The following is a 16,621-nucleotide window of genomic DNA, read 5'->3' on the forward strand; positions in this document are numbered from 1 at the left end:
AGACATCTATTCAGCTGACAGCTAGGCAACCAGATAGATCAGACTGGAATAGGTCAGACAGAGGGGGTGTGGACGCCTCATGGCAACCAGATAGGTCAAGGTCAGACAGAGGGGGTGTGGACGCCTCATGGCAACCAGATAGGTCAAGGTCAGACAGAGAGGGTGTGGACGCCTCACGGCGACCAGAAAGGTCAGCCCAGACTGGGTCAGGCAGAGAATATGTAACCACCCAACGACCAAGGGATAGGATAGTGATGTTTGAAGAGCAGACGGAGCGAACAAGAGTGATACAAGCAGCTGAGAGAAAGGGTAATGAAGGCTATGAGGCAATGTTAAGAGAGAAAGAGTGGGAAAGGGTGAAGAAGGCCCATGGTCAGCCTCAGAGAGAGTGTAACCCCCAGAGAGACTACCAGAGAGAGCCTGTCCACCAGCGGGAGCACCCCCAAAGCTCCCCAGCTCATATGCCCCGTACTATATATCGAGAGCTCATTCCCCCCCAGCATTATACCTCCCCCCAACCACAGGGCCACAAGGGGGTAGCACCTGACAGTCACAAGATTGATCTCACAATACCACCACATGTGACTATGGTTGGAGTAGGTGAGGATCTGGAGTCTCTCGACATCGTACTTGGGGTACAGATGGGACGGATAAAAGATGATCTGACGGAGATAGAGCGGGGGCTCATGGACTTGGACCAAGATCAAACGGTCCTAGCAGGACAAAGACCCGGCCCTGAGGCCATGCAAGAGGAGGGGGAGGAATATCAGACATTCATGAGGACGCAGGCTGGCATTGAGGGGAAGCAAAAGGACCTAGAAGACAAAAAAGGAGAGAAGCAAGAGGCCCTTATGCGGATACAAGAGCGTGTACAAGAGCGTGTACAAGAGCGTGTACAGACAAGAGCCCAGACGAGAAACATGCAAGCCCCTATCCGCATGGCTCCTATAATAATAAGAGGACAGGACCTGGAATATCACCCCCTGAAGGTGTCGGACATGACACAGGTGACTGAGAAATTGCCACCCCTCGAGAATGGGGCCAATCCTTGGATTGCCAGACTGGAGGAGGTAATGGTTGGCACGGAATATGCAATGGGGGATGTCAAGAAAATATTGACAACCGTGATGGGAAAAGACTCCATGGAAAAGATACTGGAGGCGGCTCGCCTGCAAGGCCATGTGGGGACTGGAGCGCATGATGCGGACCTGTTCCTAGCGTACAGGGGAGTAACGTGGGCGGCCCTACGAGAAGCCTATCCAATGAGACTGCACGCAGACCAAATTCCGATTGGTCCTTTGGAGACATCAGGGCACCCCAGGCAATACGTACAAAAAGCCTACTCCACGTGGAAGAACACAACTGGTCGGGAGGCGGGACTTGACCCTATGCTTGAAGCCCAGTTGAGAACCAAGATTGAGAGCGGTCTCCCCATAGAGGTAAGGCAGAAATTGGACGAGGTGGTGTCATTGTCAAAGATGGCCGTGGAATTATATACAGATCAAATAGAGCATTACGTTGAACTGTATCGGAAGAAAGAGCAAAGAGCAAAGGAGAAGGATGCAGAGCAACAACGTAAGATCATGTACCAACAGCCGACCGAGGCAGTAAAGGTAGTGGAATACCTTCAAGCCTTAGTCCAGGCGGCCCCACGACCAAGAAATGGGACAGGATATGAAGGGGAACCACAGGGACAGAGACGGGCTCAAGTGGGAACACAAGAGGGTTATGCGCCGGACCAACAACAGAGGCCGAGAGAGTGGCAACCACGGCAGAAAGCAAGAGGACAACCCCGGAATCCGGGAGGATTCCGGCCACGGGTGGTGGTGTGTTGGACATGTGGCGTGACTGGTCATATCGCACGGGACTGTAGACAGGATTGTCAACCCGGAGAGGGAGACCAGGAAAGAACTTGGCAAGGCCAAGGTCAACCCCGAGTCCAAGACCGAAATGAGAACAATGGCCCGGTAAATCCAGCAAGAGGGCCAAATGAATCATCACTATGAAGAGGCCCAGAGAGTCCAATGGGGAGGTGTCAGCTGTCAGTGTCGTCTTTAAGGGAGGAGCCTATTGTGTGCGTAACGGTGAATGATAAATCTGTCGAGATGATGGCAGACACCGGCGCGGCTTACACGGTAGTACAACCCCAAGACGCGACGCACCTAACCTTGTCCGGTCGATATGTACGGACAATTGGATTTGAGGGAATAAACCAGCTGACGGCTGTTACCGAACCTGTGACTCTGAGATATCAAGGCAGGGAAGCGACTCTCCCTGTGCTGGTCTCGGAGAGCACACCTATTAACTTGCTCGGCCGAGATGGGCTGGGGTTACTGGGGATGGACATTAAATGTACTGCGGAGGGTTGCGTGATAGCCGAACGAGAAGACCAGTACTATCAGATGGTACAACGAATTGACAGTGAACCACCAGAGATCTATTGTCTAGGGGGATTGGACCAAGAGTTACTTGGCCCCGCCTTACAATGGGAGAAATTCATCACTGCCAATATGCCTGAAGCAAGGGATCCAAAGACCCCCTATCACTGCACTCTGCAGTATCATAGAGATGCAGACTCGTCACAGACTAAGGAGTGGCTGAGGGTGCAACCTGACAAAGTACAGCTGAATGCTACCAATATCATATTGGGGCCACAGGGAGCAGCGTTACGTATTGCACGGAGTGACTATCTGAGTAAAGAGCACGGCATAATGGATAGTGTTCCCCATGTGACTTTGAAGGTAATCAGCTCATGTGATCAACAACACATAGGCGAAATGATGAAAAAAGCTGAAGGGATTGAATTTGAACAGATGAAAGAAAACAAACGGATCTGGATAAGCCCTGATAGAAGGTTTATTAAGATCATGGTTCAAGGCACAGGGATGGGTCATCCCCAAACTGTGCAATTATCCCAAGAGACACTGGGAGAACTCCCTAATGCATCAAGCCTCCAAGAGGACATGATGGAGGCGGTGCCTGAGACGCTGTGGGCAAAGAACAGCACTGACATTGGACTAATCAAGTCCGCTCAACCTGTGAAGGTGGAGCTTAGACCTGGGGCCACCCTGCCTTGGAAGAAACAGTATCCATTGAAGGAGAAAGCAGTGGCTGGAATCGAGCCACAAATTAAAGGACTTTTAGCTGCGGGAGTCTTACGGAAAACAACTGATCCCCAGAGCAACACGCCGTTGCTACCCGTGGAGAAGCCGGATACCTCTTACCGGCTGGTGCACGATCTGAGAGCGATCAACGAGGTGTTACTTGACTATCCGTCCGATGTCCCCGACCCCCATGTGCTATTGACATTTATCCCGTCGAAAGCCGAGTACTATACAGTTATAGATTTGTGTAGTGCATATTTTAGTGTGCCCTTGAGCGAGGAGTGCCAGCATTTTTTTGGGTTTACTTATAAGGATGAACATTATGAGTATACTAGGATCCCGCAGGGACTAAAACATTCGCCACACATATTCAACAAAATCCTAAGGGAGGATTTAGAGGGGTTGGATAAAGTCATGACCTCTAGGGTCATTCAGTACATGGATGATCTGATACTGTGCGCGGACGATCAGGAAACATGTCATCGCGATTCCGTGGTACTGTTGCAACTGTTGGCGAAAAACGGCCATAAGGTGTCGTTGAAAAAGTTGCAATATTGTAAACCTAAAGTGGTCTATTTAGGACAAACAATTTCACAGGGCCATCGGGCTATTTCAGAAGAACATTTGGTGGCCATAAGGACGGCACCCAAGCCTGTGACGGTACGACAGCTAATGGGATTTCTGGGTATAATGGGGTACAGCTCTCCGTGGGTCGAGAACTATACGGAAATAGTGAAACCATTGAGAGAGATGCTGAAAGAAACGGGCGTTGATAAACTGAGCAGTAAAGTGGTATGGACCGAAGATGGCTCACGGGCATTCGAAACAATCAAGTCCCGACTGTTAGAGGCGCCGGCCTTGGCGTTGCCTAACTATACCAAGAAATTCGTACTATACGTCTCTTCTTCACCAGATCAGAAGCAGGCGTGTGCGGTGTTGGCTCAGGACACAGGGGTGGGGGCGCGGCCACAGCCGATGGCGTACTACTCAATTGCCTACTCGGAAGTAGAGATGGGGATGGCTCCATGCTACCGAGAAATGGCTGGAGTGTATACGATGTACGAAAAAGCCGCAAGTATTACAATGGGATATCCAGTGGATATCATGGTGAGGCATGACTTGAAGAGTCTGTTGGAGTCCGGTAAATATGCACTGACGATGCCTCGCATTAAACACTACTACAGACTTTTGGAACAGGAAGATGTGACGTTGGTCAGGTGTTCCGTAACGAACCCGGCAGCTGACATCCCTACGCCTGAAGATGGAGAGCCCCACGACTGTTTAGTCGAAGTCGAGAGGTACTCTAAACTCAGAGCAGACTTGCAGGCATTTCCATTTGACAGTCCAGATCTGGAATTATGGACTGACGGCTCTTGTTATCGTGTTGGCGAGGGACTAAAAGCAGGTTACTCCGTGGTAAGGTCACAGGGCGAAGGATTTGTGGTGGAAAAAGCCGAAGCATTATCACAACCTTGTTCAGCCCAGTTAGCAGAATTGGTCGCACTGACGGAAGCATGTAACATGGCAGAGGGCAGAACTGTAAATATCGTAACAGACTCCGCCTATGCACATGGTACCGCCTTCTTGTTTGGCACAGTGTGGAAAGGGAGAGGATTCAAGAAAGCCGACGGAAGCGCCATAAAACATTGTAGTCAGATTAAACGTTTGTTAGAAGCAATTATGAAACCAAAGCAGGTTGCGATAATCAAGTGTGCTGCTCATCAGTCAGACGAGTCCAAGATGTCTCGAGGGAACAGAAGAGCGGACGAAGCTGCCAAGGAAGTGACAGGGGCTGACAGAGCAGGCAAGGTATTGGTTATCACACACGGAGTTGAGTTGGAGGACAAGATAACCTACAAAGAGATTTTGACTTTCCAGGAGGAGGCTAGTCAGGTGGAACGGAACCTCTGGATAACCAGGGGAGCTAGTCAGGATGATTCAGGTTTGTGGCGCGACGCCGGTGGATTTGTGGTGGCTCCTGCTGGCCTGGTCGGACTGCTGATCCACACGGCGCACGACTTTTGCCATGCGCATAAAGGAGAGGTAAGGAGAAAAATCAGAGAATATGGCTTTTGGGCGCCAGATTTGGGCAGTCAAATTGATCATGTGTTACAAAGGTGTGTAATATGTTTGAAAAACAATATACGTAAGGGGATTAGTGTGTCACCAGGACATATCCCCACGCCCAATGGCCCAATGCGAGACCTTGTAATTGATTACATTGACATGATTAAGCCCATTAATCAGAGGAGATATATTCTTGTCGTTGTCTGTCGTTTTTCAAGGTGGGTGGAGGCGTGCGCCACCCGGCACAAGGATGCAGCATCTGTGGCTAAGTTCCTGTGCCAAGAGGTAATTCCCCGTTTTGGTTTACCAGATAGAATCTCGTCGGACAATGGAAAAGAGTTTGTTGACAAAACTGTACGTTTAATACTCCAACACTTAGGCATAAAACAGCGATTGGGGGCCGTTTATCATCCGCAGACCCAGGGGTTGGTGGAACGCATGAACGGGACACTAAAAAACAAATTAGTAAAGATCTGTCAACACACAGGCTTGAATTGGCTAAACGCTCTTCCTTTAGCTTTGATGGCTTGTCGTTCGTGCGAACTTCGCGGTCTGCGTTTGACACCGCACGAAATGATGCTAGGTCGCTGCATGGTAGTACCAGGTTTGCGCGCGACAGGCAAAGGTCCGAGTTTGGACATCCTGGACAACGACATGCGTGAGTACGTAAAATACATGTCAGAGATACACAAAAGTATTCTGGTTCATGTCTCCAGTAGACAGGAGCATGAAACCGGGGAGGAGGTGAATAGGCAGACTACACCTCAAATCATACCAGGCGACTACGTTTATGTCAAAGTATTTAGACGCAAGTGGTTTGGCGCGAGACGGGAAGGGCCATACAAAGTCGTTCGAGCCACCGAGAGGGCTTTACAAGTTGAAGGATCGCCTATGTGGTTTCACGTTACTCATTGTGTAAAAGCAACCAATACGGACCAAGAATGGGAACCTGAACCACAAGACCTTGACGGTAAGACCGGGGCGTCGCAACCGTTACACGAAGGCGAAGTGAAGGCGGCGCTAACCCCAAACGATGGGGAAGACCCGGATGATTATGGCGAGCCAGACCGAGGGGGCCACGATTGGCCACCAGTAGAAGATGAAGGTTAGGGAGGGGATTAGGCACCCCGAACCTCTAGCCTTCAACAGGCGGCAGTGGGCTCGCAAGAGTCTGGGCGCACGTTAAACACAAATCTATAGTGCTGGGGAGAAACTGAAGGCCCTCGTGCGTAACGAGGTATGAAATAACATACCACTGTGGTACCGTCTAGTCGGCCCAGGAAACGTCGCACGTAAGTTGGTGTGGGCACTGGGTGGTACGTGGGCGACAGTCCACACCTAGGAGCAGGGCGGTGCACCGTAGGGGGCACAGCTCCTGCCATGAACAGGCAAGGCTGGCGAAAACGGTCAATATTTCCATGCCCAGAGCAAGCGGGGTGGGGACAAGACCGTCGGTTTCTAAACTGAGTGGCTGATAGGTACTACGGACAGTCAGCTGCTTGGGGTCCTGACTTGATGACGGACTATGAGGTCGCTATCGACTGGGTCGCCAGCCGGTCAGGAGAGCGTTATGACCCCTGCTTATAGTCACAGATAGCGGGACGGGGACCGTGAGTGACTGGACAGTATGGGCATAAATGCACTTGGCTCAATGTACAGTCAGGCCATGGTAACCTTACTAGCCGATACAGGGTTAGTAGGCGAGCTGTGCTTCTGTGATCAGTGTTTTTGAAAAGAAAATGCTGGGAAGCAGAGGGATGAGGGGTGTCAATTCAGAGGAATCTGAATTGTCTCTCCTAAGATTGGAAAGGGACCCAGCCTTAAACTGCACCTGAAGGTAAAATAAGGGGACTTCTTCTGTTCATGTGAGGAGACCTTAGCCTGGAAGTGGAGGCCTGTATCCTTGGTTGGGTGAGAGGGGGTCCAGTGTAGGCGGCAATGCGGCCCTGAAAAAGCCGGTTTCCCCACACGTGGTATCTCCTGATCCTGGAGGGGAGAGGTGCATCTAAGTAGGGCAAGGAGTGCATCCGAACGGGAGGAGGGTACTCTTAACTGGAAGGAGGTTAGAAGGGTCAAAGCGTTTTTACAGGAACCGGACAGAGGAGAGGATTATGAATTGGAACATAATAACTTCTCCTCTGTGGACATGGAGAAGGTACCAGAAGAGCCAGAGGAACCAGTGCTTAGCACAAGCCCGGAACAAGATACTCGACCACAACGAGTCATCAAGAAGCCTAAACGATATACATAGGCAAAGGAAGGGATAGTGTAACTGATAGGCCTTGGAGAGGGCGTGTACATATTAATTTTTGATTTTTGATTTTTCATTAGCTAAGCTCTCTCCTTTTTTAGAAATGTTTAGATAGTAAATGTAATGTAAGGTCTTTTCTTTCAGAGTGAATTGCACAAAACAGACACATTTGGATAAAAAAACACATAAAGTATAGTCTAAAACCTGGTAATTGGTACGATCATCTTTTTGTATAAAGGGACGGACCTAGACGGAAGTGAAATTGATATAACTGATAACATTGTATATAACCTGCAAAATGAGTGGAAATTGTTAAACGGTGTGAGTGAATAGAGAACTGTGTAAATAAAAGATGGGTCCATAGTCGGTCAGTAGGGGAGGGAGTAATGTGGGTGTTGAAAGTAAATGATACTAACAAATACGGAAAATGAGTCAGAAGGATTCTGGAAAGGTTTGGCTCTGAGGTAATTAGGTTAAACAGTAAGGTTAAGGTAATTGTAAACAGTTTGTTTGAGGAATTACTAACATGTATCTTGGGGATTATCAATCCCCAAACCGGGGAAACTGTAGTAGAATTCCAGTCAAACTGTGTTTATTGCACTATATACCATGGAGCTCAGAATGGCACAACACCGACAGGTAATATGCATTCACAAATTCTCCTGGCTTCTCTGCCGCTATCCATTTCTATTCAACAAAACCAACAAGACGTATCTGTGGTTTGAAACAGCTGCGTGGACTCAAGGCTCTGAACCAGAGTGATTGAGACAGGCAGCTGTTGATCAAACGAAGAGATAGTCTCGTTGGGACTTCCTGGGAGTAATAAACTGAGTGATTTTTCACCCTAAGTGTTCGAGGCAAATGGTCCAATACAAAGGGACTGCTTTGAGAGACGCCAGACAGTCTCTTCTATACAAAGGGGCAGTTGATCAAAGGGTTTGGACCTAGAATCCACATCGTGACGCAATTCGATGTAAAACGTCACGATAAGGAGTTAGCCAATGAGAGTTGAGAGTAAGTGTCCTCCAATAGGAACACTCGAGGAGAGTTTGGAAAACGCCCGCTTGCCGTAAAACTAGAGGCGGAGCCTAAATTTGATATTAGCAAAGACTCCGTGCTAGTAGAGTCACAACAACACACCCGAACAGAGACCCAGGAAGCAACAGGAAACACACACCCTTTTTCTCCACAACAGACCCAGCAGGAGGAGAAATCGACGCAGCAGAATTGAAGAACGAGACGAGACATGTTTTTAGACAGAGCTTTTTATTGAGAAATTAGTCTGAATTTCTGCAAACATCCGGCATATTGGATGCGTCTTGCAGGTTCATTGCACAATATTTCTTTTGTAACATCTAATTGAAATCCTTTTTTCATTAAAAAACGGGTTCTTTTTCAAACTGCTCAGACCTCGCTTCATTTCAACGGCCGCGCCGTATTTTCAATCTGGGTAAATAGAAGGCAGTAACCAAGTTAAAACACTGGTTATCTGCATTTAGAACAGAGTGGATCCCAAGAGCTTGTAAACACAACGCAGAAAGAAGTAATAGATAGGGAATTTAAGCTGGGAATTCACTTCAGTAACATAGTCCCATCCCAAATATAAAAATTTATTTAGCAGAGCCACCAGACAGAAACCACACAAATGATAAGAAAACAAAACTATCTGACACATTGGAAAGAATCAATCCAAAACCAGAGCAGATTGGAATGCTATTTGGCCCTAAACAGAGAGTACACAGTGGCAAGAAGATCCTTGACTAGGTACAGACTCAGCGAGCACAGTCTAGCCATCGAGAAAGGCCACCATAGGCAGACCGGCCCTCATTCATCAACGTGCCGTAGAAAATGTTCTATTTCCACACGTAAGCACAGAATTTAGAATGAGTGCACGCACAAAATAAACAGGATTTACCACACGTGCGTACGTACGCAGGTTCTACGCACACCTGTCATGATAAATATCACCTTGGCCCTGCGCCGAGGCTCGTGCACACTTTCACGTATTTGCATACCAAAACCGCCCCGATTAACCATATACGGTAATGGACACCCCCATGAAATGTGGAAGAATGGACTAAACCGAGGGAAGCGTGTTATGAGACAGGCTGACAGACGTGTACACGTACGGTGATGTCGAATGTGATATCTATTAACCATTGCTGCCTGGGCAGCGCAAACACTAATAAAGACCGTGCTGGAATATGACTGCCTTTTTCCGTTTTGTTTGATTAATACCCAGGGATTAAAGTTCTCCTCAATTTTATTCCAAATCGCGACGGATTTTCCGTCAATTTTCTACCTGCTGCATATGATTTCTAGAGTCATACAATCTATTTTGATGTCAGTATTGGGTAGCCTATATAAACAATAATACGAGAGCATATACAAGAACAATGAATCTCACTGCCAATGATGTAGCCTATACGCCATGTGTAGCCTGCCTATATGTGATCAATACAAACTTGAACTTGAATTCCATCATGTCTGTGTGCGGGTCACTGCGGGAACTCACAAGGCTGTTGTCACAATGTAAATAAGAACGTGCACTGAAAAGTTACAGTATGTAGTTGGTTGATTATTTGTATGACAGTCAGTAAACCCTTGCAAAAAGTATCCGTTTTATTTAATGAATTGAAAACATTCAGCATCGCCTTCCTCCCGGCATGCAGCAACAACATGTATCAGGCAAATGCGCATCGCAACATTGACTTAGTGGAATCCCTTTCTATTCACATAACTGCATTTGTGATGGAGCTTTGACAGCTACAGTAACAGTCTATTGCTCGATCCATCTCCAATATCACGATGGACCGTGCCGGTGGCAAAGACCCGAGGGTGGAGAGGATCTTGAATGAATTCCATCATCATATTTATATGTTGTGTGTCTGTCCACTATGTCTGTTACTTTGTTATTCCCCCCCCCCTATCTATGTAAAGCGACCTTGGGTCTCTTGAAAGGCGCTATATAAAATGAAGCTATTATTATTATTGTTATTATTATTATTATCACATCTGAGCGGGAGCTCACAAATAGACTGTTAGTCTCAGTGAAGTTTCAACGGAGGTCATCTATTCTATTCTAACCAACAAATTGAAGTAGAAAGCATTTCGTGACCAATCTTATTTGGAAACATGACACACAAAATAATTCGCTTTTTATTTGAAACAATATTTAATCGCGTTTGGAGGTTGGTGTTTTGCGTCTGCCCCCCCATGCCAAACAAGCAGGCCAACCTCTTGTTCGCGTGTGAGCCCGTTATAATTACACTACTGTCGCTATTTTATAATGAACTATAATGAATTACGGGTCATACAGAAGTTGAACACTAATGCACGGAAGCTTATTTCCGCCTTGAAACTAATGCAGAACTGAGGAGCGCTTGTGCCGTAGTAACGATATTCTACCACTGGGCGTCAGCTAAGTGTGCTCAGAGCTGTGCGTACACATAAGCACGAAGTCAAGTTCAAGTTGAAATTGATGAATCCCACTCTTTGCTTAGAAATGGTCGTACGCACAGGTTAAGCACATATCTGTGCGTAAGTCAAGTTGATGAATGAGGGCCCTGGCTCCCAAGAGAAGACAGACTGTGCACCCACTGCACACAACTTAGAAGAGGTGGAAACCGAGCTACACTTCTTAACAACCTGCCCACTATACCAAGACATCAGAGCAGGCACGTGCACACATAGAGGCCAAGGGGTGCCTGAGCACCTGCCTTTTTGAGCCTCATCAAAAAAGTGCCCTTTTTGAAAAAAAATATAATTTTTTTTTTTTTTTTTTTTACTGTTACGCATATAGACTGCCCTTCCAACTGAAAAATGTCAGGATAGAATCAAAATATTAGGTAAAGAGAGAGAGATGCCCCATATTCCATTGCAGTTTGCACGGCCTCCTCAGCATGCCTCTCCGCGGACCTATATATTTTATGCATAGCGTGGGTGGTGATGATGATCATGATAGAAACCGCTGTTGAATGCTGGTATTACACTCATTGAGGGACACAAAGAAGTCAAGTCCGATGGGATTTGGGAATCTCAAATACAAATCGGGATTGGAATAAAAAATGCATTAAACAATACAGAATATACAGCACTTCTTGGGGTCTGTAGGGTAAGCACTTATTCCCTCCCCCCTGAACATTTATGGAGATGTATGGGCCTTTTAAGTCAGTGATAAAAGTGTCTTTCAAGGATAAGTGAGCTCCTGCACTGATTATTATAGTTCAATATTCAATATTTGATCACCAAAACCCCCCAAAAAGCATAAAAAGGGGGCCCCCCGCCCGAAAAGGGCCCTTAAAAATCCCGCTCGCGCGCTATGCGCGCTCGCTTAATATATATACACAAGTGTAGTGCCCTTTTCAGCCTTTGAGCACCTGCCCCTCTAAAGTCCTGTGCACGTCCCTGCATCAGAGACATATACTTCCCACAAATTGCAAACACCCAAAGAGACTTCGAAAACATGGCAAATAACGCAAAACTCCCATACCTACTGGCTGAAATACAACAATGTGCAAACACAGCAGCAAGATTTGTGAGCTGTATTGTACTACTGATTTCTTATGGTTTCTCTGTTTGATTGTTTTGTTTTGTTTTGTTTTGTTTTGTTTGTTTTAACACTGGCTTTGGCAATGTAAACATATGTTTCCCTTTGAATTGAAAAAATGTATTGAGAGAGAGAGCATGTACTGTATGTGTAGGTAGGGAGAGAGAGAGAGAGAGAGAGAGAGAGAGAGAGAGAGAGAGAGAGAGAGAGAGAGAGAGAGAGCATGTATGTTCAGGTAGAGAGAGAGCATGTACTGAATGTGTAGGTAGGAGAGAGAGGGAGAGAGAGAGGATGTACTCTATGTGTAGGTAGGAGAGAGAGAGAGAGAGAGAGAGAGAGAGAGAGAGAGAGAGAGAGAGAGAGAGAGAGAGAGAGAGAGAGAGAGAGAGAGAGAGAGCATGGCTGTGTAGGTAGAAAGGAGAGTGTTCAGGCCTGCTAATTGGCTTGTGACTTGTACTAAATTGACTACAGTGGCGTGTAGGCTCATCATTCTGTCCTCAGCCAATAGGAAAGCAGCAGTCCCCCCCCCCCCCCCCCCCCTCTCGTTCAATAGTTATGATCAGGACTATCTGGAGTCAGCTTTTATTGGCCATGCTGGCTTGAACTTTGCTCGCTGGGTTCCCTCGTCACCGGGGTCGGACTTTAAAACACACACGTACTGCAACACACACACACACACACACACACACACACACACACACACACACACACACATACTGTACACACACACACATACTGTACACACACACACACACACACACACACACACACAGGGTTAGGGTTAGCACGGTCAGCAGTCTGCAGGAAGAAGGCTTCAGGTCAGGTTTGCGATGGTCGGACGGAGACGAGGAGGACGAGGTCCTCAGCAGCAGAGAGACACGCCGAGACGCAGAGGGGGACCTCGAGCGGTGAGTACAAGTCTGGTAGTAGACACTTCACCCCCTAACTGCTCCCCATGAGCAAGGCATCTTGACTGGTCGCCTCTGCCTGTGTGAGTGGTGAATGTGAGGCAGACGCTGTAAAGCGTTTTTTGATAAAAGCTGTTATATAAATGTAGTCCGTTTAGTATTTAGTAGGGGTCACTTAACCCTTTCACTGCGACAATACACAGAAGGTTAACCCTTTACTATCACACTACAGGCGGTTAACCTTCTGTCGTGTGGTAGTGAAAGGGTTAACCCGTTGTCGCGTGGCAGTGAAAGGGTTAACCTTCTGTGTTGTCACAGTGAAAGGGTTAACATTCTGTAGTGTGGCAGTGAAAGGGTTAATGAAGCTGTTCTTCCTGCAGGACGAGTGGACAGATGTGGCTGTAGCTGTACTGTATCTGTACTGTGACTGTACTGTAGCTGTGACTGTACTGTAGCTGTGACTGTACTGTAGCTGTGACTGTACTGTAGCTGTACTGTAGATGTGACTGTACGGTAGCTGTGACTGTACTGTAGCTGTGACTGTACTGTAGCTGTACTGTAGATGTGACTGTACTGTAGCTGTGACTGTACTGTAGCTGTACTGTAGATGTGACTGTAGCTGTGACTGTACTGTAGCTGTGACTGTACTGTAGCTGTGACTGTACTGTAGCTGTACTGTAGATGTGACTGTACTGTAGCTGTGACTGTACTGTAGCTGTACTGTAGATGTGACTGTAGCTGTGACTGTACTGTAGCTGTGACTGTACTGTAGATGTGACTGTACTGTAGATGTGACTGTAGCTGTGACTGTACTGTAGCTGTGACTGTACTGTAGATGTGACTGTACTGTAGATGTGACTGTACTGTAGATGTGACTGTACTGTAGATGTGACTGTAGCTGTGACTGTACTGTAGCTGTGACTGTACTGTAGCTGTGATTATACTGTAGCTGTGACTGTAGCTGTGACTGTACTGTAGCTGTGACTGTAGCTGTGACTGTACTGTAGATGTGACTGTAGCTGTGACTGTACTGTAGATGTGACTGTACTGTAGCTGTGACTGTACTGTAGATGTGACTATACTGTAGCTGTGACTGTAGCTGTGACTGTACTGTATATGTGACTGTACTGTAGCTGTGACTGTAGCTGTGACTGTACTGTATATGTGACTGTACTGTGACTGTACTGTAGCTGTGCTGTAGATGTGACTGTACTGTAGATGTGACTGTAGCTGTGACTGTACTGTAGCTGTACTGTAGCTGTGACTGTACTGTAGCTGTGCTGTAGATGTGACTGTACTGTAGCTGTGCTGTAGATGTGACTGTACTGTAGATGTGACTGTAGCTGTGACTGTACTGTATATGTGACTGTAGCTGTGACTGTACTGTATATGTGACTGTAGCTGTGACTGTACTGTATATGTGACTGTACTGTGACTGTACTGTAGATGTGACTGTACTGTGACTGTACTGTGACTGTACTGTAGATGTGACTGTACTGTAGCTGTGCTGTAGATGTGACTGTACTGTGACTGTACTGTGACTGTACTGTAGATGTGACTGTACTGTGACTGTACTGTAGCTGTGCTGTAGATGTGACTGTACTGTGACTGTACTGTAGATGTGACTGTACTGTAGCTGTGACTGTAGCTGTGACTGTACTGTAGATGTGACTGTACTGTGACTGTACTGTAGCTGTGCTGTAGATGTGACTGTACTGTGACTGTACTGTAGATGTGACTGTACTGTAGCTGTGCTGTAGATGTGACTGTACTGTGACTGTACTGTAGCTGTGCTGTAGATGTGACTGTACTGTGACTGTACTGTAGCTGTGACTGTAGCTGTGACTATACTGTAGATGTGACTGTACTGTGACTGTACTGTAGCTGTGCTGTAGATGTGACTGTACTGTGACTATACTGTAGATGTGACTGTAGCTGTGACTATACTGTAGATGTGACTGTACTGTGACTGTACTGTAGATGTGACTGTACTGTAGCTGTGCTGTAGATGTGACTGTACTGTAGCTGTACTGTAGATGTGACTGTAGATGTGACTGTACTGTGACTGTACGAGGCCACGGCTACATTTTCCACTGTGATGGAAAGGTCGGTCAGCGGGGAGGGTTTGGCCGGCAGGTGAAGCAATCCTGTTTTCCTTAAGTTCAGTTTGAGGTGGTTGGTCGTCCTACAGGGGGAGATGTCGGACAGACAGGCCGAGATCCGCTCAGAGACGTGCATATCTGAGGGAGGAAAGGAGAGGTAGAGTTGGGTATCATTGGCATAGCAGTGATACGAGAAGGCATGAGACGTGATAATGTTACCCAGAGATTTGGTGTAGAGGGAGAAGAGGAGGGGTCCAAGGACCAAGCCCTGGGGGACACTCGTCCGCGGGGGGGGGCGACAGGGTCCCTCTCCATGACACTCGGTAGGAGCGGACGTCGAGGTAGGATGTCAGCCATGTCAGCACAGAGCCAGCCACTCCCATTCCTGCGAGGGATGCGAGGAGGATCTGATGGTTGACTGTGTCGAAGGCTGCAGAGGAGGAGGAGGAGAGGCCTTTTGCTTTTGCTATGTGAAGTGCCTCTGTCACCACTATGAGGGCCGTCTCTGTGGAGTGACCAGTCCTGAAGCCTGACTGATTAGGGTCTAGGAGGTCATTCTGTCAAAGATAATCAGTAAGTTGGTCCTATACCTGTCTGAACCCATCACACCATATTATCCTACCTGTCTGAACCCATCACACCATATTATCCTACCTGTCTGAACCCATCACACCATATTATCCTACCTGTCTGAACCCATCACACCATATTATCCTACCTGTCTGAACCCATCACACCATATTATCCTACCTGTCTGAACCCATCACACCATACTGTCCTACCTGTCTGAACCCATCACACCATACTGTCCTACCTGTCTGAACCCATCACACCATATTATCCTACCTGTCTGAACCCATCACACCATATTATCCTACCTGTCTGAACCCATCACACCATATTATCCTACCTGTCTGAACCCATCACACCATATTATCCTACCTGTCTGAACCCATCACACCATATTATCCTACCTGTCTGAACCCATCACACCATACTGTCCTACCTGTCTGAACCCATCACACCATACTGTCCTACCTGTCTGAACCCATCACACCATACTGTCCTACCTGTCTGAACCCATCACACCATACTGTCCTACCTGCTCTCTATTCTGTCTCCTCCTCACTGTCCTACCTGTCCTGTCTGGTAGTCAGAAGGTTAGGGTAACTTAGACAGTGACTCAGGAGGTAGAGCAGGTCGTCTGGTAGTCAGAAGGTTAGGGTAACTTAGACAGTGACTCAGGAGGTAGAGCAGGTCGTCTGGTAATCAGAAGGTTAGGGTTAGACAGTGTCTCAGGAGGTAGAGCAGGTCGTCTGGTAATCAGAAGGTTAGGGTTAGACAGTGGCTCAGGAGGTAGAGCAGGTCGTCTGGTAATCAGAAGGTTAGGGTTAGACAGTGGCTCAGGAGGTAGAGCAGGTCGTCTGGTAATCAGAAGGTTGGGTTAGACAGTGTCTCAGGAGGTAGAGCAGGTCGTCTGGTAATCAGAAGGTTAGGGTTAGACAGTGGCTCAGGAGGTAGAGCAGGTCGTCTGGTAATCAGAAGGTTGGGTTAGACAGTGTCTCAGGAGGTAGAGTCTGGTAATCAGAAGGTTAGGGTTAGACAGTGGCTCAGGAGGTAGAGCGGTCATCTGGTAATCA

The 16,621-nt window shown here is 47.4% G+C and overlaps 1 protein-coding gene across 1 annotated transcript in view; it reads left to right on the top strand.

Annotated features, from left to right (window-relative positions):
• Positions 1–587: 587 nt before the first annotated feature.
• LOC311233578 (choline-phosphate cytidylyltransferase A-like) overlaps positions 588–16,621 on the top strand; it is a gene marked incomplete at both ends in the record, with an annotated part of 55,008 nt that continues 38,974 nt past the window's right edge. Inside the window, one exon of the mRNA XM_084320545.1 lies at positions 588–1,439. Coding sequence (XP_084176671.1) covers positions 588–1,439 — 852 coding nt within the window. The remainder of the gene's footprint in view (positions 1,440–16,621) is intronic.

This window comes from Notolepis coatsorum (assembly GCF_963971535.1).
Source record: "Notolepis coatsorum genome assembly, chromosome: 8".
NCBI classification, from domain to species: Eukaryota; Metazoa; Chordata; class Actinopteri; order Aulopiformes; family Paralepididae; genus Notolepis; species Notolepis coatsorum.